The sequence below is a fragment of the Naegleria fowleri genome, assembly GCF_008403515.1.
Source record: "Naegleria fowleri strain ATCC 30894 chromosome Unknown tig1, whole genome shotgun sequence".
Lineage (NCBI taxonomy): Eukaryota > Heterolobosea > Eutetramitea > Acrasida > Naegleriidae > Naegleria > Naegleria fowleri.
In genome coordinates this window covers 68,069-95,880 of record NW_025407933.1, presented here as the reverse complement: position 1 = coordinate 95,880, position 27,812 = coordinate 68,069, and the positions used below count along the sequence as shown (strand labels likewise).

General features: G+C 37.8%; 9 protein-coding genes across 9 annotated transcripts; 4 read left to right on the top strand and 5 right to left on the bottom strand.

The window, feature by feature from the left end:
• Positions 1 to 3: 3 nt before the first annotated feature.
• FDP41_000037 (uncharacterized protein) lies at positions 4 to 3,097 on the bottom strand (the record flags this gene model as incomplete). The annotated part of the gene is made up of 2 exons (XM_044707032.1): positions 4 to 2,579; positions 2,767 to 3,097. The coding sequence occupies 2 exons, from the start codon at positions 3,095 to 3,097 to the stop codon at positions 4 to 6; spliced, it is 2,907 nt and encodes a 968-aa protein (XP_044569711.1).
• A 414-nt stretch (positions 3,098 to 3,511) lies between these two features.
• On the top strand, positions 3,512 to 9,790 carry FDP41_000036 (uncharacterized protein; the record flags this gene model as incomplete). The annotated part of the gene is made up of 1 exon (XM_044706921.1): positions 3,512 to 9,790. The coding sequence occupies one exon, from the start codon at positions 3,512 to 3,514 to the stop codon at positions 9,788 to 9,790; it is 6,279 nt and encodes a 2,092-aa protein (XP_044569710.1).
• A 1,230-nt stretch (positions 9,791 to 11,020) lies between these two features.
• FDP41_000035 (uncharacterized protein) lies at positions 11,021 to 12,590 on the top strand (the record flags this gene model as incomplete). The annotated part of the gene is made up of 2 exons (XM_044706810.1): positions 11,021 to 11,144; positions 11,656 to 12,590. The coding sequence occupies 2 exons, from the start codon at positions 11,021 to 11,023 to the stop codon at positions 12,588 to 12,590; spliced, it is 1,059 nt and encodes a 352-aa protein (XP_044569709.1).
• Positions 12,591 to 13,223: 633 nt separating this feature from the next.
• FDP41_000034 (uncharacterized protein) lies at positions 13,224 to 13,982 on the bottom strand (the record flags this gene model as incomplete). The annotated part of the gene is made up of 1 exon (XM_044706699.1): positions 13,224 to 13,982. One exon carries the CDS (start codon positions 13,980 to 13,982, stop codon positions 13,224 to 13,226), a length of 759 nt encoding a protein of 252 aa, XP_044569708.1.
• A 66-nt stretch (positions 13,983 to 14,048) lies between these two features.
• On the bottom strand, positions 14,049 to 14,786 carry FDP41_000033 (uncharacterized protein; the record flags this gene model as incomplete). Its single annotated transcript, XM_044706588.1, has 1 exon — positions 14,049 to 14,786. One exon carries the CDS (start codon positions 14,784 to 14,786, stop codon positions 14,049 to 14,051), a length of 738 nt encoding a protein of 245 aa, XP_044569707.1.
• A 361-nt stretch (positions 14,787 to 15,147) lies between these two features.
• FDP41_000032 (uncharacterized protein) lies at positions 15,148 to 17,703 on the bottom strand (the record flags this gene model as incomplete). Its single annotated transcript, XM_044706477.1, has 1 exon — positions 15,148 to 17,703. One exon carries the CDS (start codon positions 17,701 to 17,703, stop codon positions 15,148 to 15,150), a length of 2,556 nt encoding a protein of 851 aa, XP_044569706.1.
• Positions 17,704 to 19,072: 1,369 nt separating this feature from the next.
• On the top strand, positions 19,073 to 22,183 carry FDP41_000031 (uncharacterized protein; the record flags this gene model as incomplete). Its single annotated transcript, XM_044706366.1, has 1 exon — positions 19,073 to 22,183. One exon carries the CDS (start codon positions 19,073 to 19,075, stop codon positions 22,181 to 22,183), a length of 3,111 nt encoding a protein of 1,036 aa, XP_044569705.1.
• A 192-nt stretch (positions 22,184 to 22,375) lies between these two features.
• Positions 22,376 to 26,203, bottom strand: FDP41_000030 (uncharacterized protein; the record flags this gene model as incomplete). The annotated part of the gene is made up of 4 exons (XM_044706255.1): positions 22,376 to 23,095; positions 23,153 to 23,276; positions 23,342 to 25,542; positions 25,778 to 26,203. The coding sequence occupies 4 exons, from the start codon at positions 26,201 to 26,203 to the stop codon at positions 22,376 to 22,378; spliced, it is 3,471 nt and encodes a 1,156-aa protein (XP_044569704.1).
• A 437-nt stretch (positions 26,204 to 26,640) lies between these two features.
• On the top strand, positions 26,641 to 27,763 carry FDP41_000029 (uncharacterized protein; the record flags this gene model as incomplete). Its single annotated transcript, XM_044706144.1, has 2 exons — positions 26,641 to 27,074; positions 27,166 to 27,763. The coding sequence occupies 2 exons, from the start codon at positions 26,641 to 26,643 to the stop codon at positions 27,761 to 27,763; spliced, it is 1,032 nt and encodes a 343-aa protein (XP_044569703.1).
• Between the last annotated feature and the right edge of the window lie 49 nt (positions 27,764 to 27,812).

Here is a 27,812-nt window from a genome sequence, read left to right as displayed (position 1 = left end):
ACACTACATTTCCCAGGCCTCTTTTTCGTCAACAAGATCGTCCTTATCCATTTCGTCTTCTTCGTCAACCATGTCCACTGGTTGCTCCTCCTCATCTTCGGAAATCAATCTCTGATATTCTTCTTTTGCATACTGAGCCCATATATTGGTTCCATTAGATCCTAAAGTCCCTTTTTGTTCTACCACAAAGAACTTGGTTAAGTTGAACAATATGTTAAAGAATACGGGAGACATTTTAGATTTCTTAATATCGGAAAGAGTGATGGCGTCTCGATTTTTCGGCTTTAACATGTCAATAATTTGGCAATGAACATCTCCAAACGAAATTTCCGGATCGTACTGTTTGATTCTTTCCTTCTGTTCTGCAAATACTTGCTCCAGCTCGTAAAGACTTAGTACTCCGTCACCATCAATGTCTACACACCTGAACCAGTATTCTTGTGCAACAGGAGTGGTCTTGTCTTCTTCTGAAAGACAAAACCAAATAAAGTCTTCGTACGACATCATGCCAGGAAATTTTCCGGTAAGCTTTTTACCATTGCCTCCCATGATGCGATCAACAATAAACTCTGTAAGGCAACCATCGCCATAAGCCATAAGGTCTTCTTTTGACAGCATTCCATCTCTATCCGTGTCCAATTCCCAAAATTTACAATAGAGGACATAGAAATGTTCATATGCAAAAAAGTTAATTTCGTTGTTGGTATCTTGCTCTCGATCCAATAGTTTGAAAACATCAACAAGAGGGCTATTCTTGAGCTCCCTCAATGAAATTCTTCCATTCACGGATCTATTTAGCGTATAGAAAATACGAATAATGACTGTTTCCATGTACTTGTCTTGAAATTCAGGGGTTGATTCTAAAAATCTCAATCCTGGATGAACTGTCAATAGTTCTCTCATGATAATCTCGAAATCTTGAGGGACTATGAAATCATTTTTCTGTTGTTTGATGACATTAAAGTATCTGTAACTTTCATTGTCAAATTGTAAATGCTTTCTATAGTAATCCTCAAACATTTCACACGTTATTGAGCCAGTTCCAAGCTCGTCAATTCTCATGAAAATATGGCTTTTGAAAAACGACGGCATTTCACAAATGTCAGTCACAATCTTTCCAAACTGTTCTATGGCAACACCTGAAGGATAGCCTAAAAAGAAATTCTTAATCTTGTAAATGTCCTGTTTCATCTTTTCACTAGTTTGTGACTTTTCATTGGGGAAGTAAAATCTTGGAATTTGAGAAAAAGAAGCTTCGTCCACCGACATTTTCATCTTCTTTTTTTGACTTTCATAATTACTGGCAACATTTTGTAATTCCTGAAGTTTTCTTTGAAGGAGACCGGTTTTATGAGTGCTTGGGTCTGAGTTTCCTAACTCGAGCTCATCAGAAAAATTAAGCCTTCTGCGTGTAGTAGAAGATTGGAGAAGAGGTTCCATTTCTAAATGGCAAGCTGATTTTTGAGATCTTGTTGGTGACTGAAGAGGTGATTTTGGAGGTGTTGAACAGGAAGTGGATGCTGAAGAGACAGCTGACGTTGGATGGTATGAGTGAGGAGTAATATGTTGGAGTGAGTTCGAGATTGACACAACATTTCCGTAAGGATCATGAAGCGTGGTAGTAAATGGTTCAGCATTATTCAAAGTTGGGGAAGCAGGATGAGGATGTGTAGAGTGATGGTGGTGATTTTCATGTGTGGAAAGCTTGTGTTGAATGGAAGAGACTGAAAAGTCCACTTCATCCACAAGTACTTGAGCGGATGAAGATTTTGAGGAAGATGGGGATGATGTCGGTGAGGATCTAGGTGAGGAGGAGAATATTTTGGGAGAGTGTGGTGATCGTTGTTGTTGGTGCTGAGGATGAGGAGGGGAGTGGATTGGGTTGCTTTTGAGAGATACTCGATCTCCTGTCAACAATGACAAGTGTCGATCATGGAGACTGGAATTGAGATTTTGTCTCTGGGAGGAAAGCAGTTCAGCATTGTGAGAAGATGATGAAGGTGATTTCATATCGGACAGTGAAATGCTTGAAGGATGATGTGCCAACTCCTCCATGCTCATGTGCATGATGGGATTCCTTCTTAGGGAATGTTGTTCGTAGCCACCAATGATTGTGTGATTCGGAGTGGAATTAGTGTTCCGCTCAATGGTACGGCCATTAGTGGTTGGAGATGAACTCGGTGAAACACTTAATTCATCCCTAATACTTGCATTATGATTTTCAAGGGGTGGTGGTGGTGAGGAAAGTATTGCATTGCTGAATGACTCGGTATATTGATACATTAAGTTTTGTGATTCCTTCTGACCGATCCAATACAAGTACAATTCGTTTAGCTTTTGTTTTGCGTATTGGTTCAACTCCGAGGGAGAGTCAGTTTCTTTGGTTTTGGGAGAAGAAAAGCCAATGGTGTTGTTATTCGGTGATGATGATGATGATGATGTGGAAGAGGATGCTGATTCGCTTTGCGTTAATCGATCAAGGTCCATCACGATATGTTTTGGTACAGCTACTGTACAGTAGAGATGTAGAGTTGGAATGGCAGTTTGAATGATATAATGTTGTTTGTTCTTGAGAGGATCTTCGGGATGAAAGAGAATTGAATATCGGGTTGGAAAACTTGTTGTAACGGTTGGCCGATTTTGAGTATTTTTTTTTAATTTTAGAAAAAAAATGAAAATCTTGGCGAACGATTGAACTTATGAGCATTTTGGAATCTTTGGAAAAACAAATTTGCTTAATCTCCTGTTCGTGACCTTTTTCCTTACTCTTCACATCAAAAGTGATTTTTGGTTTTTCTAATGTCACATTCGTGTCATTATTGTTGTTCTCCTTGTTGTTAATAGAAGGAGAAAATATTTGATGCAAATCCCAAACAGCAATGGATGGTTTGGGGCCTCTCTCACCGGCTGCTAAATATTGACCATCCTTTGAAAATGCAATGCAACTGAAGGGTTTGTTCGATGTTGGGTGCTCTAAATATTTCACTTGCTTACTCCTCTTAATGTTGTAAAGAACGACAAAGGTTCCTGCCAAATAGGCCACAATTTCAGAATTCATACTGTGACCTCCAATCATTAAAGGAAGGGCTCGCGACATTGGAATGGCTGATGGGTGTAATTGGAATGAATGTTGATTATAGACAGTACTTCCGATAATTCGATCTAATTTTAAACCTGATGCTCCTCCCTGGTGATGATGAATGGATCATCTTTTTAGCAGCGACCCCAGGTGCCACTTTTTGACCCGAATGTATTCGTGATTTTCTTGCATAGGAATTCTCTTGCAGTCACAATTATTCATTCGACAGCGAGATCATCCTTGTGCACAAGGTATGTTCGGATTCAACAAGATCTACACGAAATTCGAATGATGATGGATGCTTTGGGTTAACCATGTGACTCGTATCTTGTACTATCCTCGAGTAAAGTGAATCTCGTCAGAGATTAAAGACTTGTTTGTAAATTCAGAATTCCCAAACCAACAAAAAAAAACACCATCACGCAGAACAACATGATTTCGTATGAAACCACCACACTCGAGCAAACACCTCGGAATGGCCTCTTTTTGGTGAAGGAGGGTGAGCAATGTGATGATGATGAAGCCTTTCTTCCAATCCCTTTGAACCGAATGTGGAGAAGAATAGCTCAAAGAGATGACACTTGGTTGTCATCGGTAATCATCGAACATCATCACGAGGAAATCATCTTTTTTTCTCTTGCCTTCTTACCATCAAGCAGGATGGGAGATGAAAAAGATCAAAGTGATCATGAGGAGGACGATCAAGAAGAAACGCTCTCCAATGTTCTACCGTCGCAGGACGACTTTCCATTGAAGAGACTTAATATTCGACTTAAAGGTTGGACTGAAAGTGGTGATGCTTCGTTTGTACACACAGAACCTCTTTGCACTTTCATTTCAGGATGTGTTGACAAGGAATACCAAAAAATAGAAGAAGAGATCATTGACTTGGTTGTTGAACAGGATAACTACCATGAAAAAGTGTCACTTCAACGCATGAGAGAATTCATCCATTTGAAACCATACGCTGTTTATGCCTTCTTTTTGAATGATTTTTTGGCCAAACATGTTCCAAAAGGATTAGAATTCTTAAAAGTTGAACTCTCATTGGTTCTGAATGATTCAACCACAAGCCAACAGGATGTAGAATTATGCTACACGTCCTTCATCTTACGAAATGATAACGATTTGTCTGCTAAATGTGATGATATGAATGAGTTGACATGTCTATGGTTGAAGCGCTCACTTTCACATCTCTCTGAACAATATATGGATATCTTGGATCAAGGAGGAGTATGTGATTACACCTTGTTGGATATTGACGCGTTGCTAGATATGGCTATTAACACTTGCGATAAGAATGGCCAAAACATTCATGGATTGGACTGGCATGTTCATGGAGGCCAATGGATGCATCTTTTTTGGTTATGTGAAAAAGTGTTACATCTACTTTTTTCTCGCTCTGCGGTGTTTGACGTGGTTTGCTTTTTAGATGTCATTCCTCAAAAGTTTAAATTTGAAGATAATCGTGCTGTTATAGTGGAACAAAATGACCAAGAAATTGCAAGCTGGTTGGTCGCTCGTCAACTCCTGCTTCAGCATATTCAACATCACTGCAAGGATATTACATGTCATGTCTTTAGAGGTTTTTTTGGAGGAAATCCATCGACTATTGGAAACGAGTGGAAGGATTTTGTAACCAAGCACAAGCCGAACAGTATCATCTCTTGCAAGTCGTCCCTTTTGTTCAATTTTTACAACATTTTCTGTCTCCAACTTCCAGTCATAACTGAAATGGAGGAAAATGAAAAATCAATCTTCGGTAACTTTTTACAAGGTAGAGACATTCCACGCTCCGCCAACACATTAGAAACACTCGTTTCTCAATATGCACTCTTGTTTACACGAGAAGTATTCGTTAAGAAGTGGACAACCTCTACACAGCTCTCTCTTCTCAAAGATTTGATCCAATCGGATCAAGAAGGACATCTTGTAAACAGAAGACTAGATCTTGTAACATGGAGTATTGTTTTGCATTTAACACGAAACGGTAGTGGAAGGACTTTATTCTATTGTGTATCATTAATTGCCACGTTGCTATTACAGGAACATTTATCAATTCACCAACGGCATCTTGAGCTGAACGAAACTGTACCTGAGCTCAATGAATGTATTCAAGAAGTGTACAATTATTGCTTTTCTATTCTGTATTATTATCATGGAATTATAATTTTAGACTCGTATGATTTCTTGGATGGAAGATTAGCTCATTGGTTGACATTGTTGATAATCAAGGAAGAGACTCAGAATTCATCAGTAACTCTTGGTGAATGGATGAACAAGCTAAAACAACAAATCCTTCCAAGCTCTCTTCTTTCAAAATTCGAGAAACAACTTGATGTCATATTTGAGAGTATTCCCTATTCTGTGAATTTTTTAGATCACAACATTGGAACAATTCCTAGTGAAAGAACCTCCACCACGTATGCCTACACCTTTGAACAAGATTTCAATAGAGGAACAATACTCGAAGTGAATCATCCTTTTATCAACAAGTATTGCAAGATTGACAGTTCCAACGTTATCACAACTGAAGGAAAACCCAAGTCAGTCTTTAAGGACATCTATCATTACCACTCGAACAGAATGATTGATGATTCATCGCACACTCTTGAGTTCAACAATGACGTAGTGCTTCAAAAATCAAAGGAGAAACTGGAAACCATGGCTAAAGCTTTCCAACGCATTAATCCTCACAAAATTATTTCACAGGAGCCTTCTGTGACATCTGAACAAATCAAATGCATACTTCATTCACAACAAAAGTCACACGGAAATCTCATTTCAAACAACAGTTTACAACGCTCCATGAGTCCAAGTATCGAATTTGAAAAGTTTAAATTACAACTTGAAGCGTTTGCTCGAGAAACATCTCCATCCAAAATGGCCATGGTGGAATTATCGAAACAGATCAATAACGAAATTCATCTTCTCTTGCCCGTGGTCCTGAATATGAACAAAAAAGATGCAAACAACAACAGTAATAGCAATAATAACCACCACAGAACTAGCAATTCACCCAGTAGTAATAACAGTAGTAATAGCAAAAACAACCACCACAGAACGAGCAGCAACAACAAATCCTCTAAAAAATCATCAAAAAGTGGTGAACACGAGGATGCCTTTGATGTACTGAAGAAATTCATTCATCAATTGTTGAATTCTTTCAAACTACAACTTCCAAAACAGAGAAAAGATGAAGAATCTAAATACCTACAGAAAACAGTCACTGGTGCCTCCTCAAGGATTGTCCTCTCTCGTGAGGATGAACGAAAGGCCTTGTTTAAACTTTATCATGTCAATAGTTGGATTCGATTCATATACAGTTATCTAAAGTGGTTGGAGAAGACTCTAAGCTTTCTCTTTACCGAATCTGAGATTAGAAAAGAAATCGATCACCTTGCCACAGTTGCGAGAATGTTTGGATTTGTGAACACTGCTGATATCCTACAAAAGAAACCTCTGGCAGAGACTTCAAAAGACGTCGTGGATCCTAATTATCTTTTCCTTTTGCACTTTGAATTCATTCCACCAACGACTCCCTCCCTTGAATTGTTCACCAATCAACAACATGTCCAAATACTTGAGACTCTCTCCTCTCACATTGAAGATTTATCAAAACAATACAATCAAGAGAAAAAGAAGGATCAGAAGGAACGTCTTTCCGAAGAGTTGAGAAAGGCCATCATTATGAAAAAACTTCGAGAAAATCTGACCTTTGTTCCAGATCAATGGCAAAACGAAATGATCGATCATGTGAATCATAATCGATCTGTACTCGTATCCGTTCCTACCTCGAACGGTAAAACCTTTATTGTGCACTATGTCATTGAAAAAGTTCTAAGAGAAAGTGATACAGGTGTGGTTGCATTTGTGGTACCAAACAAAGCATTGGTGAATCAAATTTATTGTGACGTTCTGAGTCGATACGAGAAGAAAGTTTTAGGAAAAGTGGTGGTTGGAATGGCCACTGCAAATGTTAGAATTGATATTTTCAATTGTCAAGTTCTAATTCTCACTCCTGCCATGTTAGAAATTTATTTAATGAGTGCCTCAGAGAAACTTGTAGCTTGGAGAAAGAATATCAAATATTTAGTTTTAGACGAAATACATTGTATCACTCAGGATGATCAAGGAGATTATTATGAACATTGTATTCAATTACTCGATTGCCCAATTATTGGCCTTTCAGCAACTATTGGCAATGCAGAAAAGTTTAAAGAATGGATCAAACATAGAAATCGAGAAGACATTCAACTCATCTATGAACCTGACTATAAGAGATATGCTCCATTGGAATATTATTCTTTCAACAATCACCGAATTTCACATTCACATCCCTGTGGCTTATTCAATCCCAACAATTTATCAAAAAAGGAAGTAAGTCAATGCAGAATGATGACGATCGATGAATGTTTCCAACTTTCAGACTTTATTTTGATCCATCATCCAGAAATGAAAGAGTTTGTAGAGAGTCATGTTGGACATTCTCTGTTGAAGGACAACAAACTTGAAATTATATCTTGGTCAGATCACATTGAATACAAGAGATTATACAACAGAATGCTTGAGGAACTTACTGCAAATCATCATCGACACGTTCTTCAATCCATCGTTCAACATTTTAGCAATGAGTATATTTTCAGTAGCAGTGAGAACAAAAATTCCTCAGAAATTATTGAAGACATGATTACTCTCATCATGCATATGAAAGCAAAGAAAATGTTTCCAGCTCTCCTATTTATCTTTGCAAGGCAACAAATCAATACACTCATTTGGAGTTTGTGTGAACGAGAAATATCTCTGTGGGATGATGAAGACTCAAAGCCATCAGGAGACATTCTTCGAGTGGTCAAGAACTTTTCAAACACTTTAGAATCGCAGCAGAAATTGCAAGATCATTATTTAAAAGCCCTTCACCTTGGAATTGGAGCTCACTTTTCAGGCATTGATGAGTTTTATCAGATGGAAGTCGAACGTTTGTTCCGTGAGAGAAAGCTTCCTCTCATCATTTGTACTTCAACATTGGCTCTTGGTGTTCATTTACCGTGCAGTACTGTGGTGATGGGAGGTGCATCCATTTACCTTAACAAGACTTTGTTCAAGCAGTGTTGTGGTCGTGTGGGTAGAAGAGGTGTGGATCAAAAAGGAAGAGTGATTCTTTATGGGCTAGATTACAATAGAGTGCGAAGATATTTATTGTCAGAACCGGTCACATTGAATGGAACTAATGGCCTAAAGCCAAGTTTCTTACTGAAGATACTCATTAGTTTGAATAGCCATCAAGATTGCCGCAAAGAGGCTCTTGAATATTTTGAGGATGCTTTGACTAGACTCTTGGAAAGACCTCTCTTTTCCATCAACTCATCCATCATGAGCCAGGTTACAAAGCAAATGAGCCACTATGTGAGATTTAATACCGAATTTTTACGACAAACGTTTTATTTAAATAAGAAGTGTCAACCTTTGAAACTGAGCGGATTGGCAGCACATATCCATTACAGAGAGCCATTTAATTTCTTATTTACACACTTTATACAGACAGATTTGTTTTCAAGAAAACTCGATGATAATATCATTACTGAACGAGAGTATGACAAGATTGTACTAGTGGTATTTTCACTACTTTTTGCAAGATTGAGAGCTTCTCAGTTTATGAGTCGAAAATACATTGTTAATGTCAACTTTAGCGAATCCATGACTAAGGTCTACGAAGAAATGAGAACTCAAAACAAACACTTTAACAGAGAAGTTTTGAAAATATTCAGTAATTATGCTGTGACTTATTTTCTTGCATCCAGACACGATGTCGAGGTTCAAAATGATTTGTATTTTCCATGCTCTAAATTGGTGCCCAAATTTTGCAATGAAAGTAGTTCATCCTCGCCACTCTCTGAGCTTTTGAAAAAAGATCTTATTACAAGTAATGCTTCAATTTCTTCCTTTGCAGCTCTTAGTGGAAACAAAGACAATTACTACATTAACGAGGATCACTTTATTTCAAGTCTTAAACATACCATCTATCTCAACAAGGGTCATTTACCCTTCAGTAATGTGATTTCTGGAGAAGAGTTGAATTCCTTTTTATTGGACTATTATCATCATGGAGATTTAGAACTGTTATGCATCAACAATCATATTCCAACTATTGGAATGGCAGCAAAATTAATCGAAGATGCAACCAGAGATTTGAAAAAACTCAGATCTAGTTTAATTAATGAAGAGGTATTCGATTACTCCATCTCTGAGTATTTAAAGAAATCATCCAGTGAAGAAACAGCACTATGGCTCTACAATACTCTTTGTCGATTTTTGCCTAAACATGTCGCACAGAACATGAGGAAACGATTTCAAGAGAAAAACGTGACCTTTTTACGTTTGTATGAATGGATTACCGATGACACTTTTGACATTGAAATTTGTAATATTGTCAATTTGAAAGGAAAAGGTTTGAAATCATTAAGATATGATGTGTCTTCTCTCTTCTTGCATCCTCTTGTTCAAAGTATGAGCCGAATTATTCGACAATTTACAGCCAAAGAAACACAAGAGCGTCAAGTCTTGAGATCTCTTAAAACTTTGAAAAAGCTCAACAAGAAAGATACGATTGGAAGCACCAAAGAAGATACATATTTGAAAAAGAAGAAGAAATCTTCATCGAGTGGCTCCTCCAAATGGACCACCACCAAACCTCCAGACAAGTATGAATGATGAGTGTGTTACACAATTTAAGAGGAGAATAGAATGCAATTGAAAAGGCCGTTAGGATATATATGATCATAAAGTTCTCCTTTGGTATCACATACGAATCATTGAAAGTACGAGTGTCATCAATGGATCGATAGTGAATCAGTCATGACAATAATGAATTCTTTCGAAGCGTGAAATGCATGAATTTCCAATTTCTTTGATTATTGTTGACGCAAGTGGTTCTGACGAATGTATAAAATTTATATTCCTCATCATCATCATGGGTTAAATACCATTGGATAATGATCATCATCACATGAACTATCATACCAAATTTTCATTTGGTGAAATTGATTTCAAACCACTGTTCCTTCTTTTTCCAGTTGAACATGATCCATGTTCCGAGTCACATATTGGCTTCAATCACACAATCGATCACAACAACCTCAACAAAATCTCTTTTTTGTATTTTTTATTCTTGTCAAGTGCCATCCAAAGAGATACATGAACTTTAATATCATGAACGTCAACATTCACAAACGGAAGATCCTTCAAAAGATAATTTGCGTTCTCTTTTCAACCTCGAATGTCTGTTGAGGATATCCACAACTCTAAAGGATCTTCCATGCATGACGTTCGAATATATAATTATCGTGAATGATCACCTGACCAATGCATGCATGGATTACGATATAAACAGTGTGTGATCACAACAAAACAACTCTCGTCCAATAATGATTTGATGATCACTTTCTAAGAAGGTCTCCTCTTACCAACATGGGATGGTGCTTGCAATTTTTCAAACCGATTCGTTCTTCCTATTATAATTTCATGCCTTCCGATTTGAGAGGAGCAACATTTCACGACAACTTCAAGGTTGCTTGTGCCTCTTCTTCACGAGCATCAAAGACGTCAAATGTCGAAAATTACCTACAAAAAAAAGACGACGCATCTTCTCTCTCTCGTATCTAACGTTAGAGTGTTTGAACTCCATTATCACTGAACAACAACACCGAAACGTCGTCATCACTTGCCATCATTGATAACCGAGAGTATTGTTCTGTGTGTACATAATTTGTGTTATCATCCTTTTCCAAATTGTCATTAACAACATCATCGCAGAGTGTTTTTTTCTCCTCCTCCTACTAGTAGTAGTCATAAAACGTTTTCAATTTTGTCCATCGATCCTTTTTTCTAATCACAACAACAACAACTCTTTTAACTCACAACCATTCGTATAACTCACACAAAATGGGTATCTGTGCCACTCGACAAACAGGCTCTGCTCAAGCTCTGAGCGAGATTGAAAAAGGAAGACAACAACAAGAGAGAGAAATTAAAGTGCTTCTTCTTGGTGCTGGTGAATCTGGTAAAAGTAAGTATACATTTCAATCCTCATCATCATCATGATTGAATTCATTGATGAATCTAATGTCGACGACGAATAATGTTGTTGTTATTGTTGTTGCTGTACTGATTGTACATATATCATCTTCTCAATTCGGTTGTAAATGGTTCATCCGTCAAACAACAACAACACAACACCAACATCAAATGGATGATATTTGGATGATATTTGGGTGATATTTGGGTGATATTTGAAATGACCTCGTGTGTCTCATATACTCTCTTCTCTCATAATATGACGTCTTTCTGCTCTACTTGCCATATCTGACTACGGTTGTTATCCATTTGTTCATTCATCCCTCGATGTACATGTTTGATTTTCCAAACAACCACAACAACATTATTCTCATCGGTGCCGGTTGCATATCATGATCATCCATATATCTATTTATATGTATATCATCATTTCAATCTATGTTCATCAACACCTCCAACACCATTGCCAACAACACCATTACCATGCACTCACTCTCTCACAGGTACCATCTTCAAGCAAATGAAAATCATTCACCAAAATGGTTATTCTGAAGAAGAACGTGAGTCCTACAAGGAAATCATTTATGGTAACATTCTGAAGGCCATGAAGAACCTTGTACAGGCTACTTTCTCATTCAACATCCCTATTGAGCAAGAAGAAAACAGAGAACGTGCTGGTAAAATTAACGAACTCGAACAAGAGGCTCTTCTCCATGTCCACAAGTATTGGACTGCTGAAATTGCCGATGATATTCAATGTTTGTGGTCCGATCCTGGTATTCAAAAGGTCTTTGAGAAGAGAAATGAATTCCAACTCGATGACTCTGCTCAATACTACTTTACTCATTTGGATCGTATCAAACAACCTGATTATAAACCAACTTTGGAAGATGTGGTTCGTTCCAGAGTCAAGACCACTGGTATTGTAGAGATGAGTTTCAAACTCGATGATCGATCGGTTACCTTAATTGATGTTGGTGGACAACGTAACGAAAGAAAGAAGTGGATTCACTGCTTTGAAGGAGTAACGGCCATTATTTTCGTAACCTCACTCAGTGAATACGATCAACGTTGCTATGAAGATGATTCCACGAACCGTATGCATGAGTCCTTGTTGTTGTTTGATGAAATTTGTAACTCGAGATGGTTCATGGAGACTTCCATCATTTTGTTCTTGAACAAGATGGATCTCTTCAAGGAAAAGATCAAGAGAGCCGATCTCTCTCAATTCTTCCCAGAGTATGAAGGAGGTAGAAACTTTGAAGCAGCTGCTAACTTTATTCGTTCTAAATTTGAAGAGAAGAACCGTAATCCAAGACACAAGACGATCTATGCTCACTTTACCTGTGCTACTGATACACAACAGTTGCAACAAGTATTTGATGCCATCAAGGATATTATTTTGAACAAGACCCTCAAAGAACAAGGTCTGTTCTAAGTGTGTACAGGACTACCATCATCGATTATGACTATTATTCGTGCTCATCCATTCTAGGGGTGAACAATCATCATCAATGAATACGCAGCACTTTCCTTTCCTTCTCTCCCCCATCAACAACATGATCAACTATATTACAACTCAGCTGAGTGAAAACAATGTATGTCTGTCATCACCAATAAAGCTACTTTATGTATAATTTCCTCATTCCGTCCCAACAAGACTGCTGATGTGGCAGGATTTAATGTAAAAAATTGGAAATGAAAGGATGAAAGAAATTGGAAAAGCAATCACTTGAAACGAGTATTAAATTTCTAGTGTCGACTGTTTTCTGTTCTTTGGAATTGCTAACTCCCTTTTTGGTTGTTGTTGTTGTTATTTGACCTTTGATGATCATTTCTTTCGTATTTTGAGAAATTTCTTTGTTTGCGAAAATTATGACAAAGGTGTCAGAATTTTTGAAAGGTGTTCTAATGGCTTTTTCATAATAGGATACAAGATCATCTGGTTCTAGAATCCTTTTCTATGAACCCTCATATTGAAACTTATTTTGTGTGATGAATATCATTCTTTTGTTGATGTCCTCATTAACTAATGGACAAAATAGGCCATCAATATCATCTTGATTCTTGTTTAACTTTTGCAAGCAAGTGGAATGAATAATTTTTTCGTTTTTTCTTCGTCATTTGATAGATGATCATTTAGGCAATCGTATTTAAACCATGAAGAATTGGATGTTCTTAATGGAATAAATCCCAAGTCACACCTGCAATGTGCCCATTTAAATAACTCTATAAATCGCACTTCCTGAGAATGGTTGAGAGTAAAAAGAACGTTAAATCTTGCAGTCATGGTTTTGAGACATAACTCCTCAAATCTTTCCCCTAATGGCTTATTGGATTCAGTTATAAAATCACTAACAACAAGTTTCGGAATGAAATTCATTCTCGTTGCTAATACATCAATCACAACAAGAGGAACGCCAATTAAGCAAAAGCAATGTGCAAGTCCATCGGTATAATAAACCTTGCCCTCTCTCACATATACATTAGGTTTTTCATCCTTTTCAATTTTCAACCGTGAAATTGTTCTTAAAGCCAATTCTCCAAAGTATTGATCATCAAAATTCTTGAAATATTGGGATTTGATTGTCTTGACAACATTAGCATATATAGTCGTTTGTACGGTTTCATCATTCACTGTCATTGATTTCAATTCTTGGGCAGCATTTCCCAAAGCCCATTCTAAATGTCTCGGTATCATTCCAATGGCATTCCAAAACTCCCTGTACTTTCCCTTATACAGTTCCAATAAACCAACATCGGTCATAATCTCCTCAATATCAATCGGTCTCAATGGAGGAAGCAATAATTGGGCAGATAAATATTGCATAGATTCTACGTCAGATTCAGGAAAAGTTCCCCCAAATGCTGGAAATAATAAAATTTGATGACTATTCTAAATGAATCTCATATACCACCCTAATTTATGTTGAATACAAGTGTGTAAATATGGACTGAATCTTGTTGCCAATACTAATGGAATAACAGTTTCTCCATATTTTTCGTGTAGATTTTTTGATATTATTCGCATAACTTCATAGAAAAAGAGATCATTTTCACTTGGTGGAGTATTTTGAACTAATTCTGTTGAAGGGTTTTCAAAAGCAGCATAAACGATTCTTGATACAATCATTGAAACAGAATTCTTATCTCTATCAGTCAAAGGAAAGCCATTTGCAAAGGATAAATAAATCATATTAACATTTTTAAAAATATTATCCAATCCTCCATTGCGAAGAATGTTTGGAATCTCTGTGAGGATACATGTTTTCCCACTTCCACTTCCACCTTTTGCAAATAAAAAACTAAATTGATATTTGCTCTTCCTTTCCAAAGGAAAGGCTTGATAATGTCGTTCACCAACGAATAGTATTTGTTTGATAGATTCTTCTCGGTTTTTCAGTTTGAAATGAAATGGATCTGATGTTTTTGAGAATGGACTTGTTAAGTCTTTTAAATTGCACTGACTCAAATCATGCAGAAATTGTAATTCTTCATGCTTGAAAAGTTTATACTTCCAATCTTGATCGTTCATAACAGGTCCTTCGAAATCATATTTGTCGGGTGTGCATTGTATTTCTGGTAAAAGCTTGTTCTTTAATGTTTTACGAATCGGATGAAGCAATGTTCCCATGAGAGCTGGATGAGGATGGTGTTACTTTTCACTTCTTGCATTCCACATTTCGGGATGGATTATGCTCTTCATCGTGCTCCAAAACCTCTTTTTTCTTTGATTGGACCATTTCTTGAGGGCAGAATAATGAAACCAGGGTTCCCCACATTCTTTTGGGATGGTTATAACATTGGCTAGGTAGTGATCTTTCTATTTGTGTGTTCTGTATAAAGTAACTGTTTATTAATTAATAGGAAGCATTAAACCTACACCACAACTTGGCAGATATGCCAAAATTTCAAAACCAGGAAATTTAACAATTTAAGGCGCCCACAACAATAAACAACAACAAATATCAAGGGAAGAATCTGTGGAATAATTTCTACAGCTCCCAATGAAACACTTGTGAATCACGTGGTTGATGCATAAATCCCTGTGAATAAAATAAAGGCCAACCATCATCGTCATGACCACCATTACATTGAAATTGTGAATTATATGATATGGTTGAATATTGTTGTGAATTACTGTTGATTGTTTGTTGTTGTGAATTGTTATCAATAGTTTGTAGTTGTGAATTATGACTTGTTGGTGATTCTGAAATATTACTAGCTTGGCTTTGATGATATGTGTTGGCATGTTGTTGTAAAGAATTTCTAATTGTTGTACGTTGCTGTTGTGAATGATTTTGTTGTGTCTCAGTTGACCTCACAGTGTATGGTATGAATCGACAGGAACGAGCAAATGATATTTCACTTAACACTCTTCCTGATGTTGTTACTCGAGCCGTTCTTGGTTGAGAAAGTATTATCAATCGATCGTCAAACATATCCATACTATGATCTTGGTGTGTACTTAAGTTGGTATGAGTGGACATGTTATCTTCCTCTGGCAATAAATTTCCTACAGCTACTCCTGCTTGGATGGATTGAAGACGAATATGTTGCTGAGACGTTGGGGCAAATTCTGTGAAATTTGAAAGTACTTGTTGCTCTACAAATAATCCAATCGCTTGCCTTACTTTTGGGTTAGTGAACACATAGATGACAACAGCTAAGCCTGGGCTATTGGGTGCTATATCATTATATTCTAAATAATTCTTTGAGACGAGAAATTCCAAAATATTTTGCAAATTTTGAGTGGTCAACCAACGGTTGGAACTTGTACCAATGTTGACCGTTTCAAATGCATCACCGATATGGAGTGCATTGTACGCTCTAAATAAATAGAGAATGGCATTGATGCATTCTTCATTGTCAAATCTTCGTTCATCTTGCTGTCTTCTTTTAATTTCTGATCTAATATTCGTCAATGCTTGGGCGTAAGTTGCAACCTTTGGCCGGGAAGTACGATCTTCTGTATTAATGTCTTTCACTGTATCCTTGTAAATGGAAAAATATCTGGAATTGTTGTTGTTAAGTTCATGATACCACAAATCAATGTCATTCAATATAATTTTCAAATAAGCTTCTCGATCCTTTCGATTGGCAATGGTATCCAAGTTGAAATATGAAAATCCACTTTCAACCTTTTCATTGTCCAATTCAATTGAACCAAAATTTTCAACCCATCGTTTCAGTGCATCTGGTGAGTCGATCAGGGTATGTGTTCCATTTTGTATCGATGTTAATAATCGATCTGAAAATCCCCACTTACTTCTCTCATCTTGGCTAAATTCGAATAATTTTCTGGCAGCCATCCTACTTAATTGTGGATGCAATAAAGCGCTAGCATAGGTAAAGGAATAATCTTCATAATCACCCATAATCTTTTCCAATTCTTTCACACCCTCCCCTCGAGCTCTATTGAATAGAGTATGATCGACGTTGTCTGGTGCTTGTAATTGTTCAAGACGTATGGAGTTCCAAGAGTTGATATATTCCAAAAAAAACTCCATAGTATTATTAGTTCTCAATTCTTTAAAAGATGGCTCTAAAAATTGTTCATAAAATATTTTGTTGACTTGTAGGTCTTCTAAAAAATCCTCATTCTCAACTATATCCAACACATCGGACCAAGTTGCTTGAATGTTCTCATCTTGTTTGTCAATACCCCATTCAATCGCTGCTCTATAAATTGGTTCTAAATGATCTAAAATAAATACAGCAGCACGTGACACGCTTTGCCATCGAGTGGACACTGGTAAGGGAGGCTTCATTACATCATTAAAATTATTAAGGTCATCATCAATAATAATAGTACCATCTTGTGAATTAAAATACTTTTCAACAAATTGAAAATCGAATTTCAAAATAGTCACCAACCAGCGTAACGATTTCCAATCCGATCGTAGCTTTCGAATCACCTTTCCAACATGTCTTTCAAAGTCCTTATAGCATGTAATAAAGTGTTTGTATACCAAATTCAAATTATGGCCACAACAAGTAATCAGTGTTACGTTGAGCATGGTTGGCTTGGCAACTGCAATCACATTCGCCCCATTATCGGACATCATAAAGTCAACACGACGGCCATTCCATCCACTCTCAGCTTGTTTCACAGTTTCAAATAAGGTCTGTGCTGTTTGATTTAACATGGGTTGAATTTTTGAGCAAATGGTTGTCCTTTTGTACTTGAGTTTCAATTGACGCTCAAGTTGATACATTTTACGAGTGTCTTCTTGACTACGTAGCTGTTTTCTGAGCAACATGGTGTATTGTTCTGAAATTATTTCCAATTCCTCTTCATTCAAATGTTCAATCATGTTATAAAATATAGACACAAAACCATCACTTTCATCAATCATACGAGTAATTTTCCCTGGAGCATGTCGTAATTTATCATTAATAATTTCATCTATGGCTCGGGAAATGGCTTTCATGTGTCTTGAAAGACAGCTATCCGATGGCACATCTAATATCTTTTTTCCAAAGAATACGTGTTGGAAAGCATTATTACAAATTTCGAGTTTTCGGATTGGTATGCCTTGAATGTCCATTCGTCGAGATTGCTCTTCGATTGGTAATAACACATCTTGAGTAGAAACTGTCCTTGAATTAATTTCTCGAGAGGAGTGTTGAAGAAGGTTATGACGGACCCATTTAGAATTCTTGTTTTGGTTAACTCACTCATGTGTGAGATAAGATGAGTCACAATACGATCCCTGCGATCTGACTTGTATCCACATAAACAAGTCAAAGAAAGATCTGTGCGAGCTTTAAGTGCGTTTATGAGTGATCGATTTCTCAAATTTCCTACATACTGCGCAGCTGGCATAATAGTGTTCAAGATTTTTGTTTGCTGAAGCAACAACATTTAACGTACTTCATTCGATACCAACCTCACTCTGGATATAGTAGTCTTCTATTCCTGACGTCAATACTGTTGTTCCTTTCAGAGTTTTGGACTTAAACATCGTATTTGGTTGTCAGATCTGCCAGTTTGTGGGGAACCTTGAATGAAACACTTGGTGAATATTTTTTTTTAAAACTTTAAAATACCCGCCATTGGCGAAATGAGCATGGCGGTCTGGGCACTACTTTGTTTTTGAGAAGCGCGACAGGGTGAATCAACTTTTTGAAATGAGGACCTTCAATGGAAACAAACGCCTTGGCACTTTACCCCTTCTGGTTCTTTTCATAAATGATTATGTCTCTTCTAGAAGGTTCTCACAACGACTGATTTCAGCCCAAACGGGGTTGAAATGAAGACACCCAATTAACAAATATAAGGGAATTATTAGACCGCAATTTAAATATTTATACAAACTAAAGGTTGAATGTTCAGCCCGTTTGCTGAAATTAGTCGTTGTGAGAACCTTCTAGAAGAGACATAATGTAAATACAAACTTTAGAAATTATCAAGCTTGAGAGAGGTTGATTTCGATGGAAAGAAGTGCATTGCAGGGATTTAGTGCATACAGTCATCGTACTCCAAGTACCAAACTCTCCCTCATGACATGGTTGCATCATTTTGAAAAATCAGTTTTCGTTTCATTTATTATTGTCATAATGAAAGCAATAAATGTAAATCCAGAACATGCCACCATTCTCTACTACGATGAAATTTATTGAGAATCTTGCATTGTGACTCTTTTTTGGTTACAGATATGAATTTAACATTTATTTTAAGAAAGCAAAAATTCAAATCTCTAACGATCCCCATTTTCGACATTTTCCTTTTACAGTAATTACGTTTGTGGTATTTATATTTTTTTGTTAAATGTATCCTCATGATGATTTAGAAAATATAATCATTAAGAAGATCAATGCTTCTTCTGATCGTGGCGGTTGTTTTTTCACACATACACGAAAAAAACATCCTAGACCTTTTCATCTTTTGCTCTCACAGTAGCTTGCGATCACAAAATGGTCGAATCTCCAATTCTAGGACAACAACAAACAACACCAACTCAACAACAACAGACAATACCAACCCCTCCTCAAGAGATCAAGACGGTTGGTGGTTTGGCCAATCAGCCCAGTCGAAATGATTATGTTCCAGAAAGTGGTGATATGGGTGGTTCGAGTGGTGGTGGTGGAATGAGTGGTGGTGGTGGTTACAATCCTCAATTACAAACCATGGAGAGTGTGGATCGTCAACTCACTCAAGCATTTGGTACACCTTTGAATCCCTCTGAACAACAACCTTATATTCAGCAACAACAACAACAACCTTTGGGAAGTGAAATGACGACAAGATCTCAGAACGATTATGCTCCTCAAATGGGAACTAGTTCTTCCCTGAGTGGATTCACTCCACAACAACAAGAACAACCCACAATGACGATGAGCGGAGAATCCTCCACAACAACTCCACCACCAATGATGATACCTCCTCCTCCTCCGTCCATGATAAGCAGTAGTGGTGGTGCTGAAGAGAGGATGAGTAGTGGTGCTGAAGAGAGGATGAGTAGTGGTGGTGGTGAGATGGGACGATCATCTCAAAAGGATGATGCGCCTCCTCCTTCCATGATGATGACGAGTACTGGTGGAATAAGCAACAACGAACCTTCAAGTAATCTTCCAATGGCTTCCTCAACCATGATGATGACGACCACTCCACCTACTTCTACAAGTATTCCTCCACCTCCCACCACCACTGTTGCAACATCACCTCAACCTCAACCACCACCACCACCACCTCCTAGTTCGACCTTCATTACTGGATCAATACCTCCACTTTCACCTCGAGGAGGAGGAGGAGGTATTGGTGGTGGTGGTGGTGGTGAACGTAAACTCATTGTCTGTTCGAGTCAGCCCTCTGAGGAATTGTTGGAAACTCACTTACGAGGAGGAAGGGTCACGGTTCCACCTGGTAATTATGAAGGAAATATCCAACATGGAGCAGAAGAAGAAGAAGTATCATCATCCTCTTTGGATCAGCAACAACAACAAGCTTCATCTTCCTCCTCCTCATTCATGATGGGAACCACAAGAGCCTACGCCTCTCCTTCCCTACTCTCGACCCTTCCGTCCTCAGACTTGTCCCACAAGCAACCACACACTCAATTCCGAGTTGCAACTACAGAGGAATCCTCACCACGAAGTCGAACAGGAGCATCAACAACTACATCAACAATTACATCATCAACAAAACCTTATTCCTCCATCTTTGAACCACCTGCCATGAGAGCCATCATTACCTGTGATTTCAATCCAGAGGAACCAGAGAGAGCCTTCATGTATCTTGAAAAGTATCCTCAACCTTCTCCTCATCGTTTAAACCCAGGAGAGGTCATTGTCAAGATGAAGTACGCAAGTATGAATGCCTTTGATTGTAAGATCAATCAGGGTAAGATTCCCATGGAGATTGCTTCCTCCTCGAGAACGTATTGGCGTCAGTATCCCATGGTGGGTGGACATGATGGTGCTGGAATGATTTACAAGTTTGCAGAGCCCTTCACCATCCAAACTTCTTCTTCATCAACAACAACAACAACAGCTCATCATCATCATCCAACTCCTCATACAGTAACTCCAAGTTTGTTTGGTTTTCGTGTGGGAGATCCAGTCTTGGGTTTCACCTCCAATGCTCAATTTGGAACGTTTGGAGAGTATGCCATCTTCAATGAGAGAGATTTAGTCATGAAACCTGAGAATTTGAGTTGGGAAGAGGCTGCCTCACTTCCTTACAGTGCATTAACTGCGATGGAATGCTTTTTGAAGGCAGATAAGAAGAGACAAAAGAAGAAGGCTCAAGGACCTTCAATGATGATGGGTTTGAGAACAGGTGGAACTGCAACCACCACAACCACAACGGTGTCTGGATCCATGGATCAACAACAACCATCCATGAGTGGTGGTGCTGGTGCTGTCGGTGGTGGAATGGGAGGTGGTGGTGATGTTTTCTATCAGAAAGAACCCATTGATTCTCAAACTGTGCAATCTTTGGTGAATGGTGACAAATTTGGAAGTGTCTTTATTCATGGAGGAAACACGAGTGTTGGTATTTGGTGCATTCTCTTAGCAAAACATTACTTTGGAGCTCAAAGAATCTACACGACCATTTGTGGAGGTAATGTGGAGGATGAAGAATTGTTAAAGAGACTTGGAGCCGATGTGGTTGTGAATTGCTCGACTGCAACAACTGGTGGAACGGAAGGATCTGTTCTTTCCACTCATTTAAATAACTATGATGAATTGATTAATAAGGATCTTCAACAGTATTGGGTAGAGTTTTTGGGAGAATTGGAGAGACAGGCAGGAGGTGGTGGTGGTGTCACTACAACTGCCAGTAAGCAAATCATGACACAACCACCCTCGAGTGTGGCACCATCAACTCAGGAGACCACCACGACATCCGCTCAAGTCACACAACCTCCAACATCGACAGCTGGTACTGGAGAGGGAATTACAACCGAGTCGACCACTGCAGTGTCACAACCAAGTCAACCCATGCAAGAACAAACAACTACCATTCCACCTCAACAACAACCACAACAACAGTTAATTCCACCCACAACTTCAACTGCAAGTGGAGAGTTGAGTCCACGTTCATCCACATCATGGCCACATAAAGGATTTAAATCAAGAAAGGATATGGATAAATGTAAGAATTTGGTTGGATCCCTCAATTTGGCAATTGACACCGTTGGTGGTCATGATGTCATGACCAAGTGCTTTGGGTTGTTGAGTGGAAGTCATAGTCATTTTGTCACGTTGTGTCCACCTGTGGAACTTGAACAACGAAAATTGAGTGGTAAGGATGTTTGGAAGATGGTGAGCTTGACTGCCACGAACAGAATTAAGAGCTTCTTTGCTAATTATCCTCATTTCCATACTATTATTCATGTGGAGAGTGACAGGGAGTTGTTGCAAGAAGTGGTCGATTGGTATTCGCAAGTCAAGAATGAACCATTCATGAGGAATGCCATTCGACACAAGATTTATGATTTGAGAGACGGTGCTGCTTGCATGTTAGACTTGAGAGAGAAGAAATTTAGTTCTCACAAGTTGCTTCTTGACATGTCTTATTGAGTTTCACTGTAAATAAGTCTTATTCGATCTGAGGCATCCTTATTAAAAAAAGTATTGAGTTTTTAAATGTCCATCATACAACTATGGTGTAGAGTTTTTTAAAATCTCTTTGTGGTCAGGTTTCGGTTTAATAATCATCATTTTCAGAACGAACCACTCAATTTTCTTTTATGTTTGTGTCGACGGTAATGCTTACTTTTTCAGCCTTCGTTTATTCAAATGTTTGGTGAACATTTCCGTGTCGACCTTAATGGAATTACAATTAAAAACCAACATTTCTTTGGATTGTTGCATATGAATCAAATCAACGAGATAATCGATAATTTTGGCGTCACATGCCTTCAGACCTAACTGTCTTTGTATGGTCTTGCTACAATCTTTCATAGATTCAAGAGTTCCGGAGCCAATCAGAGAAGCATTCGAATTGCCAATCATAGTTCCTTGTGATGACATGCTTGTTCCCTTTTTCGATTTGGACTTCTTTGCTGGAGAGGACATGCTTGAAGTTCCTTTGTGAATCAACTGAGGAGTCAGAGATGGGAACATGGGACCAAAGAGTGAAGCTCTTCCTGTATCTTTCTCTTTGTTTGAATGGACATCGCTTGTGGAAATTTTGTGGAGTGATTTCTTGTAAAAGTGACTTCTTGTTTTTGTGATGGAGAATAATTGATTGAAAAGACTGGCTTTCATTCCCATCTCCAAGAATATTGCATGAGTGAAGGCGAGGAAAGCATCCTCACTTCCCCATTCTTTTGATTCGTCGAAAATGATGTCCAAATATCTTCCACAGTAAACAGGTCCACTGTAATAATCATTTTCAAAATCGAATATACTGATCCATGTTTCGAACATGCTTGGAATTGGACATTTTTTGCTGAGTCCAATTATTTTACAAGTAGAGAAATCCAAAATCTTATAAAAATTTGTAGAAAATTGGCTAATTGTTAACAAGAATTATATTCAACTTACATTCAAAGGTGTCGTTTTCCAATGGCAAATTTGAAAATAGTCAGTTTTAGGTGTATCAAACGAGGTCGATGAAATAAACCCTGGTACAAATAATGCAAAGGCATTTACCAATGCTCTTATCGTTCTTTTAAAGCAAAATGTCAAATAATTACATGTGAATATATTTTAAAACCATGACCATGTACTTACTGTTCTTGACTTGGCTCACCATAAATAACTAACGGCCTACCAATCATAAGAGCATAGGCAATATCTTTAGTGAATGAAAATTCTTTGAAAATCCTCAATATACCCTTTCCAAAATTGTTATCTCCATAATTATATTCAAAGAGAAGAGAGGACAAAAGTGAACCAGATTGGCCTGAGTTTAACATGCCATTGTAGCCTCCTAGACTCGCTGTAGGTGAGTGATTTCTCTTTCGTTTCCTCAACTCATGAAATAGATCATCATATTTTTCGTTTTCTGGAAAAAGTGAGTTCACATAACACCCAGTTCCCTTAAAGCCGTTCTTATAGAGATGATAGCGATTGTTGGCAGAAGGAGAGATACTGTTATTGATGGAGAAGTTAGCCGGTTCAGGTTGAAAGGCAACAGGTGATGGAGGCAAGCTTGAAAATACTAAATTATGTGTTTCGTGATCGTCGTCACGACTTGTTGTTGAAAGAGCCTCTTCTATATCGTTATAGGTATTTTCATTTTCCATCCATGTTGTTTCATCATTGGAGGAGTGGGTACTAAGATTGGAATTTATCGAGTAATTAGCTGTAGGTCCAAAACTCCTTGAATATGATGTTGCATTTAGAGTTGGAGGAAAATGATAACCATTTTCAATATTGAAGTCCAACAGGAAATTTCGTCCAATGAAAAGCATTGAGTTAATATCATTCGAGTTGACGATATCTAAATCTTGATTTTCAATGTCTATAACATCACAGTCTCTGTAGAAATGTTCCAAAATATTTAACATGAGATCAACTGCAGTTTCGTAGAATTTTGAGCCGGCTATTTGTGAAATATCTCTGAGAACTGACTCAAAATCGGTGTTTCTATGAATACATCTCAAAACCGCTGGCATGTATTGTTTCAAAATTTTGGAGGATACAGAAAGGCCCGAGTCATAGAGCTCAATAAAATCAGGATTGCTTTGTTTGAGAGAGGATAATGAAAATAGAGAACTACTCGCATTAATATTGAAATAATTGTTGTCCACGTCGTTGAGGGCATTTACAAGGTGAGAATGATGATGTGAACTCTTAGCATAGGATACATCTGAGGAAGTAAGGCTGGCATCTGGAAATGGCTCAAAAGTGGTTCCGCCTACACTGGCTCCACTAAATACTTGTTGTTTGGGCGCAAAATGCTGATGGTCTCCAGATCGAAGAGGAACAGCACTGACATTGATTTTAGGATTCACGCATATGCTTGGATGCAAGTGAATGGAAGAAACTGAGGCTCCTCCAGCACTGCATGACAAATAAATATGGTCAATAAGACCTGAATCTAAAGTTTCTTCGTCTACTATTTTGCTTAACATGATTTCTGTTTGCTCCTCATCTAAATCATCCGCGCTGTCACTCTCTTCAAGTCTTGGTGGGCTACCGTTTGGAACAATTCTGTATTCATTTGGATTTTCGACAGCTGTTGGAGAGCCGTCAACTACACTTCCATCATGATTTATATTTGGGTCACTCAATTCCTCATTGGAACCCAAAGAACTACTTCTGGCCATACCATTAGAGTATCCAGAGCTGTTGCTAGCAGAACGGGATCGAACATCACTGAATAAATATGAATGATTCTGAAGAGCACTTGCTTTCATTGTTGCCATTCTCTTCTTTGAATTTTTGTGCTTTTTGGTTTTTAAAATAGTGGCAGATTTGTTAATGTGCATCATGAATCGTCGTCTCAAATCCTTCAATTCTGTCAAAACCTGTTCAAATGTATCTCTTGAAAGCCCATTTCCTTTAGAGGGAGAAAATAGACCTTCGTGTATTTCCTTCAATCGTTTTTGTAACTTGCCGTCACTACTATGGTTGTTGGGATTAGAAGCAACAGCATCTCCTCCGCTAGATGGGGAGGACAATATATTTTGAGTGGTTGGATTTGAATTTGAGGAAGATAAGAGAGGTGAATCTGAATTGTTGTTTTGCAAATTTTCAGAGCTAGAAAATCTTTTTTCAATTTTTTGAATTCCATGTAACTGCTGTTGAATGTCGCTAAGAAATTTGCAATTATTTCCATACTTGAGCGTGTGTGAGACTTGAGTAAAGGCATTTACAAGATATTCGAAATGGTGCATGATTTTGTCCTTATCGTTTGTGACATAGCAAATGACAAGAGGTCTTACATATCCTCTTGCATTAATATCGTGCAACGTCAAGTGGTGGACCTATAAATGGTATATGGTCATACGTGTAGTTTTTGACAAATGTCAAATTGATTGTCATTTTGTGCAGCAGCAGTAGTGTTCAAAATTCGAACCGTGGCGATATCACAAACATAATTCGTTTCAGAATTATTGAAATTTTCATGATCCACCAATTATTATTTCAACAAATTCATGATTAGACCACAAGTTGGCAAATACTGATCACAATACCATGTTACTATTCCCAAGTACTTACATAAGCAAATGCACCCTGAACAGGATCCGTCAAATAAACCTGAGTATCTTCGGGACAAATCCATGTAAGATTATCTCCTAATTTATCGTGTTTTCTTGTATGATCTCCAGCCAATACTCGAGTTACAAACTTCTGCACATTAAACCTCTCAAGGCTCCTCTCACTTGGCAGAATCAATAGCGGTGTGGGTCCTTTCTGTTCGCAAAATTCAGCCATCACAATAAAATCTTTCCGAAACAAAGGCTGATGTTTGGGGTTGGGAGGTTGAAATCGACAATGGGCATGTTGATGAGGTCTATGATGATGATGCTGGTGGTAATGATGATGGGAGTGTGTGGTGGTGGTGGCCGATGATGATGATGTTGATGAGAACGATGCGGATGTTGATGAGGGAGTCATCAAATTTTGCGGAACGGGGAGTTTCATGATGAATGTGTGGATATATAGATGATACGATATTAGTTTTAAATTGATAGAATATAATGGAGTATATATTCTGATAGGCAATGTGTGTGTGAATTGAGAAAATGAAGAATTTATATCTTTGTACACAGAAATTAATTCCAACAATGAATGGAGATCAAATGAAAGTGATGAAACAGATTTACACTTCAGTGTTTCATCATTTTTTGTTTTTGGAAGATTTTGTGGGGCTACTTGGCCAATTCCAATTCAAATCCTTTTCATCGAGGGGATGAAACGGTTTCAACTCGACCAAAAGATTATTCTTCTGCAAAGGGAAGTTTCCGTTACAGAATCAACTTAAAAAATAATCATCAACTCTCTTCCTTAATATTTCCTTTACATTCGGAAGGATAGCTTGATTAAGAAAACCCCTTATTACATTCACAGATCATTCAAAAATGTGCTTTGGTTGTTGTGAGAGTGAACCCGAAATAAAACGCCATATCAAACTGATTCTATTGGGAACGGCTCAAAGCGGAAAGAGTACCTTTTTCAAGCAATTGAGGGTGATCAATAACAAACCCTTCTCGGAGAAGGAACGTCTTTCAATGACGAGTGTCGTTCGGGAAAATCTTATGGAAGCTTGTTACTCTATTTTGAAGGCTATGCATGTGTTGAATATTCCTCTAGCGAGTCAAGAAAATGAGGAAATTGCAAGTCAAATCATGACCCTTCACAAGGAATCTCCAGCAAACCTTTCAGAAATTCTCACAACTGAAACCACTCAGTATGGAAACATGGGAGACAAGATTTGCAAGATTTGGAAGGATCCTGGCATGAAGCAAGCTCTTATGAAACGATATGAATTTTCAATTAATGACTCAGCAGATTAGTAAGTATGAATGATTCGTTTGGTTGAAGAGTACCTTAATCATAACTTTCGCACAATGGTTGGCAATAATCGTTTGCCTTGCACATGACAGTTTTCTGGACAATTGTGAGAGGATTTGTAAAACAGATTATATTGCCACTCAAGAAGACATCATTAAAGCTCGAACAAAAACTGTTGGAATTACTGAGGTTGAATTTGAGGCAGAAGGATGTGTATGGAAATTCACAGACGTTGGAGGACAGAGAGAAGAACGAAGAAAATGGGTCCATGCATTTGTTGACACCACTGCTGTCATATTTATTACGTCCTTGAACGATTTTGATATGATGTTGGAAGAGGATAAGACCACGAACCGTATGCATGAGAGTATGTTGCTGTTCCGAGAGGTGTGTGACTTGGACTGCTTTAAGGAAATTCCAATCATCATATTATTCAATAAGGACGACCTATTCAGAGAAAAGATTCAAAAGAGCGATTTGAGAATTGCATTCAGTGATTATTCAGGAGGACATCAATATGAAACGGCAAGGGATTTTATCATTAACAAGTTCAAATCGCTCAATACAAGAAATAATCTCATGTACTGTCATGTCACTACAGCAACCAATACGAACAATATCAGTATGGTTTTCAATGATGTAAAGAACATTCTCCTTCAACGTGACTTGCAAGATTTGAACATTATTTAGGTGTTGTTTTTTTCATTCCCGCAATAAAATTGTCATTGTTCTCTGATTG